At 34.9% G+C, this 16,902-nt stretch overlaps 3 protein-coding genes across 6 annotated transcripts in view; 1 reads left to right on the top strand and 2 right to left on the bottom strand.

Annotated features, from left to right (window-relative positions):
* LOC111794804 (formin-like protein 14) overlaps positions 1 to 5,154 on the bottom strand; it is a 10,185-nt gene extending 5,031 nt beyond the window's left edge. The window contains 10 exon segments of the mRNA XM_023676946.2: positions 430 to 528; positions 890 to 961; positions 1,156 to 1,282; positions 1,651 to 1,822; positions 1,825 to 3,118; positions 3,271 to 3,492; positions 3,593 to 4,296; positions 4,427 to 4,547; positions 4,855 to 4,901; positions 4,989 to 5,154. Coding sequence (XP_023532714.2) covers positions 430 to 528; positions 890 to 961; positions 1,156 to 1,282; positions 1,651 to 1,822; positions 1,825 to 3,118; positions 3,271 to 3,492; positions 3,593 to 4,296; positions 4,427 to 4,499 — 2,763 coding nt within the window. The 5' untranslated portion in view covers positions 4,500 to 4,547; positions 4,855 to 4,901; positions 4,989 to 5,154.
* A 3,797-nt stretch (positions 5,155 to 8,951) lies between these two features.
* On the top strand, positions 8,952 to 13,300 carry LOC111794806 (putative methyltransferase PMT21). 4 transcript variants are annotated; one of them, XM_023676955.2, is made up of 8 exons: positions 8,952 to 9,186; positions 10,300 to 10,602; positions 10,688 to 10,836; positions 10,954 to 11,149; positions 11,348 to 11,558; positions 11,763 to 12,435; positions 12,539 to 12,616; positions 12,717 to 13,300. In XM_023676955.2, exons 2-8 carry the CDS (start codon positions 10,324 to 10,326, stop codon positions 12,937 to 12,939), a joined length of 1,809 nt encoding a protein of 602 aa, XP_023532723.1. In that variant the 5' UTR covers positions 8,952 to 9,186; positions 10,300 to 10,323; the 3' UTR covers positions 12,940 to 13,300. The 4 variants fall into 4 exon arrangements, with proteins under 4 accessions (XP_023532723.1, XP_023532722.1, XP_023532725.1 ...); XM_023676954.2 differs by having other exon boundaries at positions 8,954 to 9,162; XM_023676957.2 differs by lacking the exon at positions 8,952 to 9,186 and adding an exon at positions 9,855 to 9,870.
* A 960-nt stretch (positions 13,301 to 14,260) lies between these two features.
* Positions 14,261 to 16,625, bottom strand: LOC111794964 (uncharacterized). The gene is made up of 4 exons (XM_023677183.2): positions 16,232 to 16,625; positions 15,347 to 15,442; positions 15,205 to 15,253; positions 14,261 to 14,806 (listed from the first exon to the last, which is right to left on the bottom strand). Exons 1-4 carry the CDS (start codon positions 16,586 to 16,588, stop codon positions 14,718 to 14,720), a joined length of 591 nt encoding a protein of 196 aa, XP_023532951.2. The 5' UTR covers positions 16,589 to 16,625; the 3' UTR covers positions 14,261 to 14,717.
* Positions 16,626 to 16,902: the final 277 nt, after the last annotated feature.

Genomic DNA, 16,902 nt, shown 5'->3' on the forward strand with positions numbered 1-16,902 from the left:
TGGTTCCCGGGAAATAAAAGATAAAAACAAAATAGTTGCTCCTTTGCCCTAACAGCTAAATGAAAAGCTCTTCTTAATTAAAATTATAAACCATATCCCACTATTGACCAGTAAGCCATTTTAATTGATATTGCAAATCCTATCCGAAACTTCACATATATGAATAAACTCGTAACTAGTTGTAACTGCAAGACCTAACAGGGGAAAGGAAACTTCTTTGAAAGAAGTAACCTTCACACATTTGATGGATTGTTCTTAGAATAACTCATCAAAAAAGCTTGTTACGTACAAATATCAAAACAGCTAAGGTTCACTAAATTCAACATTGAACTTCAACCCCGCTGTACAATATGTGATAGAGTACCCAAAGTTCTGAAATGAAAAAATGTACCAATATGTACAATGAAAGAGGATGCCAGGACGTCGTACCTTCAACGTTTCCATTTCTTCCCTCGTAGGACAGAACTTGATGAGATTCTCAACCTGGTCAATATCAAGAGCAGAAGAATCCAATGCAAGAACTGAATTCTGCAAAAAGAAAACTAGATGAGGCATATAAATCACAGCCTTAGAGCGGAGACCATCATTCTAACCAAAAAAAAAAAAAAACAAAAAAGGAGAAAAAAACAAACAAGATAGGTATTTCGATCAACCCTACAGATTAAACCTGGGGGCCGATTTATGTATTATGAAAAAGGTGGCATTTTTCATTGATAAGATAAAAGAATACCCCCAAAATCTGTTTCTCCCTACAGGAAACCCCCCCCCCCCCCCCCCCCCCCTCTCTCTCTCTCTCTCAATAGAAGAGGCAAAACCCAAGAAGCTAATTTATGTTCAACCCATCAATTGAAATAGCAAATGAAACATAATGGAAAGAATATTCACTTACTATCATATCCGGTAAGGGAATCTTTATTTTTGAGAGCATGATTTCACAGTTATATGCTCTCCGCAAGTCAATCTGACAAAATGAAACAGAACCACATCACAAATTTGACCCAAAAAAAAAGCCAAATAAAAACAAGAAAATGACCAAATGCTCCTTGCAAACCACCTCCCTTCCTTGAACTCCATCAACCAAAATCATGAGAAGGAAATATGAAACATAAAAGAATGACGCTAAGGATGAATAAGAACGAATGAAAAATGACTAACCAGTTGCACTTTTTCAGGTTTGTTGATGTTGGAAGCACGTCGTCCTCCACTTTTGCTGCCACTTCCATCAGATGCAGAGGCTGCTGAGAATAGACTTTCAAGTTCAGAGATGTCTATTTCTGGGGACCTGTAAGACCATCACTTGGAATGAGAATAATAGGAAAACCCTTGCAACTCAATAATAGTAGGACAGCCAAGATGATATGAGTAAAAATAGAAAATAAGGGACAAATACACAATAGAGAACCTCAAATAAGTTCAAATAGAAGTCCACAACAAAGCTTTTTTTTTCTTTTAGGAAATTAATGGATCAAAGCATAAAAACAAACCTTTATTTATTTATTAATAATAATAATAATTATTATTATTATTATTTGCAGGGATCAAATTAAGAAAACTTTGGATATTGAATAAAGTACATGCTCTACAATCTAAAATACCAATGTGGAACATCCAATCGGTAGAAAACTCAAAAAGTTCATGCTTGGTGTGTACCTTGATTGATTCTCCTGCTTTTGTGAGTCAGCCCATAAACTCCCTTGCATTGCTCGAGTAACTTTTACCCAGTGCAATGGTTTCAAAGTGGTTTTCTTTGGAGCATTTACAACTCCTGTAGCAACTCGACCACTTCCTTGAGTTGTTGATCCTGGAGAAGATTTCCCCTTCCATCAGGAGGGGGTGGTACATTTGACCGTGTTGATCCGGGCAGAGGGGGTGGCATTGGTGTAGCACCACGACTTGTCGGAGGATTAGAACTAAACGCCTTTGTTGGTGGAGGAGGTGGAGGAGGCCTAGTTGGTTTAGTACCCTGACTTGGTAGCTCCACACCAGGAGGTTTTGGTGGTGGAGGAGGTGGAACTGGTGTCATGCCACGATTTGATTGTGGAAGAGGAGGTGGGGGTGGAGGAGCACTAGAAGACTTTGGAATAGGTGGTGGAGGTGGAGGTGGAGGAGCACTAGAACATTTCAAAATTGGAGGCGGAGGAGGAGGTGCAGGAGCACTAGAACATTTTGGAATTAGAGGTGGAGGCGGGGGAGCACCAAAAGAATTCGGAACTGGAGGTGGAGGGGGAGGTGGAGGAGCACTAGAAGATTTTTCAACAAAAGAAGGAGGTGGCAGTGGAACACCAGTTGTTTTTGGGAGGGGAGGTGGAGGTGGAGGTGGGGGTGGAGGAGCACTAGAGGATTTATGAACAAGTGAAAGCGAAGGAGAGGGTATCCCATGCACTGTTATGGACGTTGAGTCAGAACTCATGGAAGTTTCTACATGAGGTTTATTATGAGATGAAGAAAAAGGTTGTGGTGGGGGTGGCGGTGGCGGAGGAGGAATCACTTTAACAGTGGGTGTATTCTTGTTCGAGACAAGTTCCCCACTAACATCGGTAGATGGTACATTAGGAGGCAACAGTTGTGATGGCATTAAAGAACTTATAGGAGGGGGTGAGGAGCTATGAGAAGATAATGGAGGTGATGAAGACGGTAGAGATTCTTTATTTAAAAAGACTTCATCCTGACATTCATCAAAAGTTTGAGGAGATTCTGGTGAAGCATTCACTTCAGTAGCACCGATCTTGCCAGACAATAATTCAGAAGAACGTACCACAGCTGGAATTGTAAAATTGGTAGAAGCTAAATCAACTAAGGACTTTGTCATACTATCGAATACTTCATCTGAACTGTCAGCAGTGCTAGACGTATTATTTTCCTCTTCAGAATCCACGGGTGAGGAATATGAACTTGCTTTAGTTTGCCATCCTGACAATTCTTTCACGTCACTCAAGGCAGAAAGATTTTTCAGTAGCCACAAGGCAACATCATCATTGGTATCCATCCAATCCACACCACTAAAAAGTTCTTGAACCCTGGAAAAAGCTTCAATTGGTAATCCACCTTTCTCTTCGCCATTCAAAATTGTGGTTGGAGCCCTTGGAGGGGAGATGCATTCTATCTCCCCAAACAAAATCTAATTTAAAAAGTAACTAATTAGATGGACAGCTACAGATAAAAAAAGACATCTTTAAATCAGAGTTATTAAGATGTTTATCTCTTATGGTAATAAATAGTAAAAAGCAAGAAATCGATTAATGAGATTCTCCAAATGACTTAAAATACAACCTCAGCTCGAAAGCCTTTTGGATAGCGTTCCTTTGAATCCCAAAGAATGTCCAGATTTTCAGAAGTTAGTATCAGTATGTTTGATCGAATAAATGCTGTGTTGAACATTATACGAAACATCATAACTTCCCTTTCTGGTTCTGATTCCAAATGTGAACACTCCAACACTACATCTCCTTGAACCAAACACTGCACATCTATTTTAATCACATCAGAGTCTACCTGCAATCAAAACTTCCATCTAAGCATAGTTAACACATCTAAAAATATGAAGTCGTGGTCTACAAAATAAATGTAGAAGTTCAGTCTATCAAGCTTTAACCTGGAGGTAGTGACGGAGGACCCTATTTTTCTTGGGCATGGAAAAAATCATTTGGGTGGAAAGCCCACCCTTACTGAAAAGATTTCTCCCAAAGATACGAATAACTGGTCTGCAGCCATTCTGAGAATCAAAACCCGGAACACCATGAAGAATTACACAATCTAAAGAGAGTGCTCGCTCAGGTGGTGGCCACTCAGAGACTATATTTCTCCTTGCAACATATTGCAAGTAGCGGAGCTGAGATGGAAATGGATTTAATGGTGACAAGAGCTGCAAAAACCCCTTGGGAGCTTCTCGATGTACAATTTCAAGAGTTTTCCTCTCACCACTGTGCAATTTTCTATAAATCAAAAAGCTAGCTAAGAGGTATGCTAAGAGTGGCCAACCTCCCCTCTCACAGTGGAGAAGAATGATATTTTGTTGATTACCAAGCAGAAGCCAACTTTCACAAACACGTAGGAAGTGCTGTATTAAAGACAATGGAAGAAGAGGGCACCCTTCATATTGTCGAGGATAATCCATCACAGTGACATCATATTCGCACAACATTTCTGCAAATTGGCTCATTTTCTCTCCTTCACGAAAATTAAATGCAAGGAAGGAGGAGTCTGGGAATTCTTCATGTAATTCGTTTATGATTTCATGCAGATATATTTGGTACATACCATCGGGCAATACATCAGTGGAAAAGCACGAATCGAAAACTGCACGGATTCATGGAATTGACAACCGAACGAGAACATATTAAGCCAATTTCGTAATGAGAAATATCGCACAGAAAAAGAAAATGAAATGAAGTCACAAATTGAGAATTGCAATAAAGGTTTCACTTACTATATACTCGCTCAACAAATTCGAGCAACCCATCTGGGGGTCTTCTGTAAAAGAATCTACTGAGGAGGGACATTTTGGTTTAATATAATTTACCCGCGAGCATACGCCACAGAGCTAAAGGCTGCGAAAGGAGTAACTGAAATCATCAATCGTTAGACAACTTTCTTTAAATGCATCCATATAAGCAAGTTAAAGGCAAACATTCCCTAGTACAATTCTCCATCATCTTTCATTTATCTTCGATACTTCTCAACAAATTTACCACTGAGAGACGAGAAATGTACGAATCTAAGCCTACATACAAACTACGCACTCAATGGAGGTAGAGAACATATTCTTAATTTCTCAATTGCGAAACAAGAAAGAGATCACACATCGTTACAATGAGAACGAACTATCACTCCATTTCAGTTCCAGAAAAGACATACCTGTCAATGGGAAGGAGAAATAGGAAGAAAGGCAGCATAGAATGTTCCTATATCGAACGAAACGCAGAAAATGAAACCAAAATCAAAGAACAGGAACAAAAAATTGAGGAAATTAGAGACGTGAAGAACGAAACCTGGAGCGAGCGGTGGAACACGGAGGAAATTGGAGAGGGAGAATTGGGAATTTTGGAGAATTTGAAAGTAGAGAGGACCCCACGCCGCCACAGCGAAACTCCAGCTTTGTAGTCGACTCCAATTTATAGTTCCCTCTTCCCTCTTCCCCTTCCTTCGATTTCTCTCTCTTGTTGCTAACTTTCTCAATTATAGAAACTATTCGCGCGTTTTGTTTTAATACTATTTATCCATTTTTTAACTTCAAAAATTGTTAATTTTTGGATTAAAAATCTTTAATTTTTCTTTAAATAATATATCAAATTTAAAAAGTTTTATAAAAATCTTTTTTACCTTAGAAAATTATAAATAATTTTTTATTTTTTTTTTGGATTGATGCATTTTAATGAATTTTGTAATATTAAATTAAAAATTTAATTATCTTAAAACCGTGCTATGGTAAAACATCATTTAATGAATTTTATAATCTTAAATTAAATTAAGATCATTTCATTACCTTAAAATTGTGCTATGGTAAAATATCATTTAACGAATTTTTTTATATTAAATTAAATTTTAATGAATTTTGTTATATTAAATCAAATTAAGATCATTTTATTATCTTAAAACCATGTAAAACTTCATTTAATGAATTTTGTAATATTAAATTAAAAATTTTAGTTCCATTAAAAAATTCTAGTATTTTTTAAAATTAAAATCCAAATCCTAATACACATAATAACCAAATTAGAATATAAAAATTAATTACCAAGTAAATAGAAAACATTTAAACGGATTTATTTCTTATTATTATATAAATAATATATATACCCACGTGTAGGTATTTTTTGAAACATGCTTCGAGGCGGTACGACGTCGTTTCATGGGTATGCGTGCAAGCCACGTGTTTGGGAGCGGGAAGAAAATAATTAAATTATATATATATATATATATAGATAAGGGACGTGGCTGGGAAGCTTCTTCCATCCCACGCGCTCTCTTGGAGAGTGAGAAATATATTTTTACCAAATTTTAATTAAAAAAAGAAATAAAAGATTTAGTGAATGTTAGACGGCGGTTTGCCGGTTTCATGGTGTGAACAAAAACATGTGAGGGTCTAACCACTGCATTTATCCACGTCGGTTTTGACCGTTGAAATTTGTCAATTTTTTTTTCTTTTTTTTTTATTTAAAGAATATTACAAATAAAAGGATTTTTAAAAGTTATTGTAAATTATGAGAAATTTTGGGATGTAATAAAATATTTAAAATTTAAAATTAAAGAGGTTATTCTGAAGAAAATTATGTGTAAATTAGGTAAAAAAAATATATTTAATTGCATTTTTTCAGTGTCGGCGAGAGGAAAAAAAGAAAAAAAAAAGTAAAATAATTGCAGAGAGGATTTCATTGAGGGAGGGGAAAATAATAATAATAAAACATGGGAAGAAGAAAATGTTGGATAAAAGAACATTAATTAAAAATTAATGCTGCAGTCAATGTCACCGACGAAACTTTGATTAAATCAACATTTTAGCATCCTCCACATGGAAGGCTTATTTATTTATTTATTTATTTTTCTTATTTTTTTATTTGAATTTTGTGAATTTTTAATTATTAATATGATCTATTTAGTGGACAAATATAAAATTTTAAATAATTAAAAAAAATTGAATAAATTGACTATTCAACCCAATCGTAATTCAAATTGAACCAATCCAACTGAAAATTCTATTCATTTGTAGGTTGCCAATCTAACCAACTCAAAAAGTTACTCGATCAATATAAACCTTTAATTTTATCTATAATATTATTGATTTTATTTCGAATATTATGGTAAGATATTACAAAAATTTGGCTGATATTTAAATTATAATGTGATATTTCAACTTTTCTCACTTATTTTAACTCTTAAAATTTTAGATATTATATTCCCACATGCATAAACATTTAATTTACTTCGCTTTATAAACTCTGGCTTAGTTCATAGTTTCATGTTGAATGATATTTTAAATTAAGTGCATTAAATACAAAATATTCAAAATTATATAATTTAATTGATTATCAACATTTTAAATTGGACCACTTATAATTCATATTTAAAAGAATTTTATTTATGATAAAAACAAAATAGAGATTTTGTTAGGTAAAATAACTAACTCAATAAATTCTTTTGAAAATATAAAAACTATTTACAAATAGAATCCTCAAAATTTAATCATGGTTTCAATAACAATTTTTAATATGTAAAGTCAAAATTCAAATACATTAAAATATACAGATGTGAAAACCCTAAAGTACCCCTAAGAAATACGTGCATTACATTATAATTATGTATAAAAACAACTTTATGTGAAATCATAGTTATACCTCGTACCCCGTAATACATAATTATGGCTCATTATTTTATTCCATCACGTAATCATTACCTGAAAACTAGGTTATAATATTCTATGAATGTCACAAATATAAGATTTTCATGCGAATTTTTTAAAAGAACTATCTACAATTTTTTTTAATTGCCACCAGACAGTTTCTGTCAACAAATTAATTAAAAGATAAAAAAAGAAAAAAAAAGTGTCAGAGTGCGGTGCAGTTGTGTACTTTACACATTAGAATGTAATAAATTAATAAATAGAGGCTACAAATTCTGAGACACTAATAAATCACATATTTTATTTGGATTTTTTTTTAAATTACTTATATATATATAATGGGTATTTTAGTAATTTATTTTAAGTTGAGATTCTTTTTAAAATTTTAATTTAAACTCCTAAAATATTTACCATTAGTATAATTATTTTCTATTTGTTTAGAAAATTAAGATTGGAAAGACTTATTGAGGAGGAATAAAGGTTTGGACAGGCTTCATTGTCACTAGTAATGTTGTCTCCAAATTTATAGATGAAAATAAAAGCTACCCTAAATATTCAAATAAGCATGTCAAAATGAAAAAAAAAAAAAAGAAAAAAGAAAAAAGAGGTGTGGTGCACTTAATAATAATTTAAAGTATTTTTCTAATATATATATATATTTTTTTTGTCAAAAAGAGTGAAATTTATTTTAAAATTGAAACAATATTTTTTTCCGTATATTCGATTTTGTTCCGTTTCTCATTTTCTTCTGAAAAAAGAGATACACAAGTGTACAAAAGTACAAAGGAACGACAGAAAATCTTTAAAGACGGGTTCACATTTTTTTAAACGCAGACAACGACAAGATTAACTAATAGAACAGGTTAAAAAAAAAAAAAAAAAAAAAAAAACTATGGAAATGGGAAATATGAACTCTCCCTTATACGATGGATTGTTACTGACTACAAAAATTACAATATAGCAATTCATCTTATAAGACAAAAGCCTTGGGTTTTGGCATAATAATAATAATAATAATAATAATAAAAGAATTAGATTGAAAACAAGTCAAATATGTTCAATCAATAAAAAAGTTCAAATTTTAAAATGTTTAATGGGTTCAAAATCTATATTTTTAGATCACCAATTAAATGAACCCTAAGATATCAAAAAATTTATAGAATTAAAAAAAAAAAAAAAAAAAACTCTAATGACTTCAATTCCTTTTTTATTCTAGCAACCAACAAAATAAGAAACTGTATGGACAATAGGCATTTAGAAAAATAAAACATAAAGTAAATAGATAAAATAGATAAAGAAATAGAGTTATTTTGTCTCTCTATAGCCTGCAGTTTTTGCTATTTCATCATGAATTAGCTATTAATCAATCTCTACATACTATATACTATAGTTTTACCTATATAAACATTCTTAAAAAATGGGCATGAGGGACCGTAAATTTTACGGCGTATCTATCCTACTGTAAGAACTATTTTATTATTATTTGTGTAGGTACCCATACATCCTTAATTCGACCTCTACTGCCAGAGCTTAAATAACAATGAAAATCAATGGGAAGATAGATTTAAAGAAGTGAATGAAGATACAGACACCCCGTTTGAGAGGAAGGAAGGGACGTGGAAGTGGGGACGGGCAAGGAGCTGACTTATTTAAAGCTTCACCTCCATGGACAGGGAGAAACACACACACACACACACACACACACACTCCTCTCTCTCATTCGCTGGTACAGTCCTCTCTTTCTCTGGGGACAGTGAAACCAGAGAGAGATTTGGGCCTGTTCTGTTCGCTCCCAGGTTTGGGTGAAGGCTTAACACACTCAAAAGGTGAACTCTTTCTTTCAGTTTCAGGTTAAAGCTCAGATCTCTCTCTTGTTTCCCTTTCTCTGGACAGCATTCTGTCTATTCTCTTCTTAAAACCTTCGTTTCATCTTGTTCTTTCTCTAAGTTTTGTCACATTTATCTCTTTGAAGCTCTCTAGTGTGTCCTATAAAATGGCCCTTCTATTCTATTTTCTTCCACAACAGATCTGACCACCGACGCTTCCTTCACCGTTCTTTTCTATTCTTCCTATTTTTAGATCTTTTTTTTTTTTTACCCGTGTGTCTTAATTTTGACTATGTTTTTTTAACTCTTCTGGGTATTTTCCTCTTTTTTAACATTGTTGATTGATCTTGGGGGAATTACAGATGCTTTCTCTCGTCCATTTCTTTGGGTTTTGTTCTTTTTGAGCAAATACTTGGCTGATTTGCTTCATGTTCTGAGAAGCTCTAGTTCCTTTTATTTTTCTTTGTTAAAAAAAAAAAAAAAAAAAAAAGAAAAAAAAAAAAGAAAAAAGAAATCACCATCTTGACATTGGCAAATCAAAGGGGAAGGGGGGAGGCAAAACGCTGTGGATTGAATTTCATTTGGTTTTCAATTTCTCTTATTGATACTTGGATTCAAGGGGTGGGTTTCCTTTGTGTGTTTGGGGGCCCAACACCATGTGTGAAAATTCCAATCGGGGGGGGGGGGGGGCAAAAGAAAGTGGAAATTGTCGGTTGTTGTTGTCGGATGTTAATTTTACAGCCGCACTTTATATTCTTTCATGTTCTTCATTTCACAATTTGATTTCCTTAGCTTTTTTCTTTAATGTTACCTTATCTGAAGATATGATTTCAAGATTAAACTAACTGGATCTATTGTTTTCTCCATATTTTCAGATTGTAACTTGTAAGGGTAGCTTTTGCTTTCTGTTGAGTGTTTTAGCTGTTTGTAGATTGAATGGATTTGTTTCAGGCTTCAGTTTTTTGGGTGCATTTTCTAGCAAGGAAGTCGAAATTCTGTTTAGTTTTTGTTCTTAAGAATATGTTAAACATTTCAAAGCTAATCAATAGATGTAAGCATTAATATAACTCAGATAACAAATAATGAATGCATGATATAGACAGTGACTAATATTCTGGCCCCTTGGATTTTTTGCAGGGTGTTGGTTGTTAATAGGGAATCATGAAGTACAAAGATGGGAAGCTAGGACATAAGCAAGACAAGAATGCAAGAGTCCTCCCTATGACAATTCTGTTGTTTGTGTTATGTGGATTCTCATTCTATCTAGGTGGAATCTTTTGTTCTGAGAAAGAGGGAGTCAATGTCAATACAGCCATGGACATTGAAAACTTAGTCACCTCATCGAGGGACACGGTCGTGTCCCCTCTCCAACTTAAACCTGTTGTCTTTCAGGAATGCAGCAAGGAGTACCAAGATTACACTCCTTGCACAGATCCAAGGGTATATCCCTTTTTAACATTTTTGGCGCTTCCATAATTTTCATATCTAGAAATATCAGTAATCTGATTTGCACTTGTGAGTGCAGAAATGGAAGAAGTATGGTTTTTATCGGCTTACTTTCATGGAACGACATTGTCCACCCATGTTTGAAAGAAAGGAATGCTTAATTCCACCACCAGATGGGTATAAACCACCAATTAGATGGCCAAAAAGCAAGGATGAGTGCTGGTACAGGTAATATGTTCTTTTTTCTCATGAAGTTCTTTTTGCAAAGGACATCTTCTCCCTTATATAGATTTCGAACTTCCATCTCTTCTAAGTTTAACTAATTTCATGTTAACTGGACTTTAGGAACGTACCATATGATTGGATCAATAAACAGAAATCTAATCAAAATTGGCTGAGGAAAGAAGGTGAAAAGTTCCTCTTTCCTGGTGGGGGAACCATGTTTCCAAATGGTGTTAGTGCATACGTCGATCTGATGCAAGATCTTATACCAGAAATGAAGGATGGAACTATTCGAACAGCCATTGATACTGGCTGCGGGGTAGGTTCTACTTTCAATTCCATCTTGTGGTTTCTTGTCATCTTTGCATTTAGAGGAAACTTTAACTGTTTACTTCAAAAAAAAAAAAATTCTAGCTTCAATTGATTATTTTCCATGGTCACCTAAGGATCATATTCTAAATTTTATCAAAGAGAGGCACAAAAAGTTTTTAACCCTAAGATGAATCACATTCTCTAGGTTGCAAGTTGGGGAGGAGATCTACTAGACCGTGGAATTTTAACAGTTTCTCTTGCACCAAGAGATAACCATGAAGCTCAAGTCCAATTTGCATTGGAACGTGGAATTCCAGCAATACTTGGCATCATATCGACACAACGACTTCCATTCCCATCAAGCTCCTTTGATATGGCTCATTGCTCAAGATGCCTTATCCCATGGACTGAGTTTGGTAAATTTCTATTTTTCAAAAAATTGAATCATGCCTAATTTCTTACAAGAACAAAGAGTTATTGCCTAACTGGGTTTTACCTATCATTAGAAACTCATTGAACATAGATTATGAGAATGTTTTACCACTATATTCAATCGAGTAATTGAATAACTCGATTGTTATGTTTTTCTCAAATTTCTGATTATCACACTCTGTTTTCAGGTGGGATTTACTTGCTAGAAATCAACAGAATCCTTCGTCCTGGAGGCCTTTGGGTCCTATCTGGTCCCCCAGTCAACTATGAAAACCGTTGGAGAGGATGGAATACAACTGTAGAAGAACAAAGATCAGACTACGAAAAATTGCAGGAACTCCTAACTTCAATGTGCTTTACCCTTTACAACAAAAAAGATGATATTGCCGTTTGGCAGAAATCTACTGATCCTAATTGCTTCGACAAGATTGCTGCTGATGCTTACCCTCCTAAGTGTGACGACAGCCTTGAACCAGATTCAGCATGGTACAGTCCATTGCGCACTTGTGTCATTTCTCCCGACCCAAAACTGAAGAGAACAAGTTTGATGGCTATCCCCAAATGGCCAGATCGTTTGCACACCTCACCCGAACGAGTTTCAGATGTTTATGGTGGCAGTTCTGGCACTTTCAAGCACGATGATAGTAAATGGATGGTCCGAGCCAAACATTACAAGAAATTGCTTCCTGCAATTGGGACTGAAAAGATCAGAAATGTTATGGATATGAATACAGTTTATGGAGGTTTTGCTGCTGCTATTATTGATGATCCCTTGTGGGTTATGAATGTGGTTTCTTCCTACGCTGCTAATACTCTTCCTGTGGTCTATGATCGTGGCCTTATTGGAACTTATCATGACTGGTAAAATCAAAGCAACACTTATTTTCCTTCATACTTTTTGGTTGGTCTTCATAGACTTACACGAATGAAACTTTTGGTTACCTTGCAATGGCTAATTTGGCAGGTGTGAAGCATTTTCAACATATCCTCGGACTTATGACCTGCTCCATCTTGATGGGCTTTTCACTGCAGAAGGCCATAGGTAATAAAAGTTGATGTGCTTTGAAATCTTTTTCGTTAAATGGATGATTGTAAAGGTAGTCCAATTAAGGGAGTTTCTAATCATTTGGAATTCCTGGCAGATGTGAGATGAAGTATGTGCTTTTGGAGATGGATCGAATCCTGCGTCCTAATGGGTATGCGATTATTCGTGAGTCAAGCTACTACGTAGATGCAGTAGCCTCAATGGCTAAAGGGATGAGATGGGGATGTCGTAAAGAAGAAACCGAATACAGTACTGAAAAAGAGAAGATGTTAATTTGCCATAAAAAACTCTGGTATTCTTCTAGCCGGAAATCAAGATGACAGAAGGAGTAATAGAAGCTGACCAAATCGAGGTACTTACGCTTAGAGAATCAAAGAGAAGAAATTTCAATAGAAGCACAAAGAGATTAGTTTATTCTTACAAAATACTGGGAAAAGTACGATCTTTCGCCTCTTCGTCGATTGAAGAATCGGGTACCAAATAATGTGGTTATATTTATTTTACCGGGCCTCTTTCATATAGCTATTTTCTTTAGTAAGGGTGCAAATTGTGCGTCATTTTCCAACTTTTCCTCTGCATCATTTTCTGGTCAATACTACTTTTTGTCGTCTAGTAAAATTCATGGGCTGCTGAGCTTGAAGGGTTCAAACCGCAAGCCCATTCTTGTGATTTGACTTTTAATTATTGTTTTTGTTTTTGTTATTTTTAAAATATAATAATTTCCTACTGTATAGCCGAAGAGAAGTAAACGGATGCAATACAAACTATCTAATATCTCTGAATAACAGGACATTCCAATTAGAATAATCGAACTAAGTTGGTTGGCTTAACTTTGGCCATTTTGATACGTTTTGGTTAGGTGGGCAAGTGCATCCGAATTGAGCTGAGCCAACTTGCGTACATTCGACTTTCACTGAACATCGGTGAAGGTACAAGTGTTGGGATGGTCATGAAAGAGAGATGAGGCTGGAAGACGAGGTATAATTGAATTCACATGGGTCAATGGTCTATTAGGTCTGCCCCTGCAAGTGGGTCATTGAGGCTAACGATTCAGCATCAAATGTTAAGGTCGTAAACTATAGCAAGAGAGGCTTGTTATTTGATGAACTGGGAAGTTATTAGCAAGATAACCAAATCATCTGACCATTAGTCCACGACAACTCAACCATTTTCAACTGCTTCGGAAGTAAACTAGAAAATGAAATTCTTACAGGTAGAGCTACCTACGGAAGTAAGGGATAATTCTTGAATAAAATGAAATAAGAAGGCGAGCATATCTGATGAATATCAACTCCCCCCCCCCCAAAAAAAAAAAAACAAAAAAAAAACAATTTCAATCAATGAGAGGGATACCAGAGGACGATCTATCCAAATGTCAGAAATCAAGGATATGTAGGATTTGCACATGATAAAATTGGCATATTTTTATATAAGCCTATTGAACCACAAATATATACAGTGAACATACTTGAGTGAAGATATGCTCGAGAACCAGATGACATCCGTATAGTTATTGATCTGAAAATTTAAAATGTAACAATAATATTAGAGGTTAGTTTATACTACCAAGTGAAGATATTAGTAATGTTTATTTGTCTAGAAACTATAACATGTAATGAATAGAATTATTGGAATTCAAGAGACATCGTCGAATCACTTGGCTAATTCAACAAATATACTAGTTACAACATAAACAGATTTTCGAAAGCTTCTAAACTACACTGATTGAGAATTGCGTGGAGAAGAAAATGCTTTGGTTCTTAAGACAAGATAATCCACTTTACCTTATCTGAACTTATGGACAGATAGACAGAAGAAAACGACCAAAGAAATTTCATCAATGTAACTTTTTAAGAAATATATTTGCTTCCGGAAAAAAGGCACTTCTAAGATAGTAGAGCCACAAACTATATTAGTTAATTTCAATAAGAACAACATGCTTTGACCGGTGAAAAGCAAGGGAATGAGGAAACGAACCATCCTTTGTCATCTAGTGTCTGTTCTTACTTTGTGATGTTGCCGTTCTGAACATGTTGTACTTATGTTAGATTAATAGACTCACCAAAGTCGCCATAAAGCTGCTGTCAATTGGAAGTGATTAGGTAGACGGGATCCCAAAACGGCTGCGAAGAGCATCAGTTGATCTCTCAAAGGACTGCGAGACTTCAGTTATGGATGTTTTGCAAACTGCCAATGCGAAAGTGAAAAGACAGTTCCAAATATCAAATAGCAGTTTTAAAACTAAAATAATGGAAATATATCAATCACACCAACTCCATGTCATTTTGATGTCTAAACGTTCTAAGAATATATTGATCAGTGCTTGTGAAGGTTTTAGAAAAAGGATATGAGAACCTTCTTATTGTCGGATTCTATTTTTTTAACAATCCGAAATTTGTTTCATAAATTTAAATTTCTTTCCTGTGTTCCGACTTCTTAAGTAGTATTTGAAACTCTCAAATTGTACTTAAGAAAAGGTTTTCCTGGGAAGGGAGCAAACTTGGAATCATGAAAAGCCATGCAGAACCAGTACAATATGCCATTTCCAGCAGAACATCTATATTATTGTTGCAAGTTTGACGTACCCCGATATGTACTATCCTGTTCATGTGCCAAAAACCCTTCATATGAAGCCTAGAAGACAATGAAGCAGAGTGAGCTTTTTGGCACAGAAAAAATAACAATCATGGAAACATTTGTGCAGGTTGGATTTTTTGATTGAGGCACCTTCATTGCTTCCTGACTTTCATAAATTCTTTGAGACATCTTCTTGTACTCCTTCTCTGCTTCATCCATCATTTTCTGGCATGCTTGACTTTGAATCTGTTAAATTAATTGACATGACAATCCAAGATCAATTTCTTATTTATCCTTCCCGCGACAAATGAAGATTCATACAGAAATCAAGAAAATGCATCTATCCAAGATAAAATTTCAGTGATAGCGACGAGTACTTATTCGTGTATCCTAGCTTGTCCATACAAAGACGACTTAAACATAAAACATGTATTATGTTTATTAAATATCGATTGAAACTATGCATGTCGAGCCACTGTATATCGATAATACAAGGCTTCAATGGTCAGCGAGAGTGTTCTAAATTTCAACAAGGTGATAGAAATTATCAGTTCAATCGACATATCTTTTAAGCCAAAATTCTCAAGTACAGACCTCTACATTCAACTTCGAGTTTTAGACTAAAACTGTGTTTATAGAGCTTAAAAGTATGGTTATGAAGGTATGAAATAGATAGCGGTTTATATAGCTGCAGTATTACGTGTTTAAGCACAATATGAAAGCAGAGCTTTATAGTGTTCTCTTCTGCCTAATTTTCACTACTGCCCGATGGAATCTTCCGTATCGGAACGGTGAATGCAAGTTGGCGGCGACTTTTTTTTTTTTTTTTTTTTTTTTAACTAATTTCAATAGGATTGAACTATAATAACTGCCTCTGACCTAGCTCATGTTCTTTAACCACAGCGAAAGCTTGAGTTATGGATTCTAATCAGCGGAAATCGCAAGAAAAAGAAAAAGTCTATATATATGTGTGTGTGTGTGTGCGCGCAGCAGTTCGCAGTCATCGTCAAAATCATCAAACAGAGAGAAAGATACCTTGAATCGCTTTTGGAGGCGCGAGTTTGAGGATTCAAGGTCTTCAACGATTTGTGAGTGAGAGTGATCAATGAGGCGCTTGAGATCGAGTATCTGTGAAGACGCAAGATCCTTGAGATCAGATATAGTACTCAAGCTCGAAATATTTCGAGAGGACGACTTAAAGAGACCAGCGGCGACTCTGTTTTTCGCAGTGTTGGTATTCTCCGGTGACGAAAACTTGCTTACATTGCTGTTAATTTTTCTGCTGAAGATCGCTGACTTTGGAGAATCGGTGGCCGAAGGAGGCGTTAACGGCGGCGTTTCCAGAAGCTCCGCTGCTGAGGACCGACGAGTTCGATCCCCGTTCTTTCCCATCTTCTTGGCTCAATTTCGCTTCCAAGCTCCAAACCGTTATAGCTTAATTTTGCGGGAATACTTATACGCAAATACATTTCCCTCGCTTTTATTTATTTATTTTCAAATTGTTGCAAATCCTGCGATAACTACATTATAGTTTAATTTATTGATATTTTCCAATTTTAATTTAATATTATTAAGATTTTTTTAAAGTAAAATTCTAACGTAAAATTTGACATTTTACCCATATACATTATAATCATATGATATATATATATATAAGATATATAAGGAATTAAATAATAAAGGAAAATATTAATCAACTATAAATT

This window comes from Cucurbita pepo, chromosome 5 (assembly GCF_057944985.1).
Source record: "Cucurbita pepo subsp. pepo isolate OVF chromosome 5, ASM5794498v1, whole genome shotgun sequence".
NCBI classification, from domain to species: Eukaryota; Viridiplantae; Streptophyta; class Magnoliopsida; order Cucurbitales; family Cucurbitaceae; genus Cucurbita; species Cucurbita pepo.

Excerpts from the sequence above, each read along its gene's own strand:
- LOC111794806 (XM_023676955.2), top strand. The coding sequence starts at position 10,324 with ATGAAGTACAAAGATGGGAAGCTAGGACATAAGCAAGACAAGAATGCA. Across the intron at positions 11,559-11,762 it reads TATCCCATGGACTGAGTTTG|GTGGGATTTACTTGCTAGAA; the intron begins GTAAATTTCTAT and ends CTCTGTTTTCAG. Across the intron at positions 12,617-12,716 it reads TTCACTGCAGAAGGCCATAG|ATGTGAGATGAAGTATGTGC; the intron begins GTAATAAAAGTT and ends AATTCCTGGCAG.
- LOC111794964 (XM_023677183.2), bottom strand. The coding sequence starts at position 16,588 with ATGGGAAAGAACGGGGATCGAACTCGTCGGTCCTCAGCAGCGGAGCTT. Across the intron at positions 15,443-16,231 it reads GCCTCCAAAAGCGATTCAAG|ATTCAAAGTCAAGCATGCCA; the intron begins GTATCTTTCTCT and ends TTAATTTAACAG. Across the intron at positions 14,807-15,204 it reads ACAGGATAGTACATATCGGG|TTTGCAAAACATCCATAACT; the intron begins GTACGTCAAACT and ends TCGCATTGGCAG.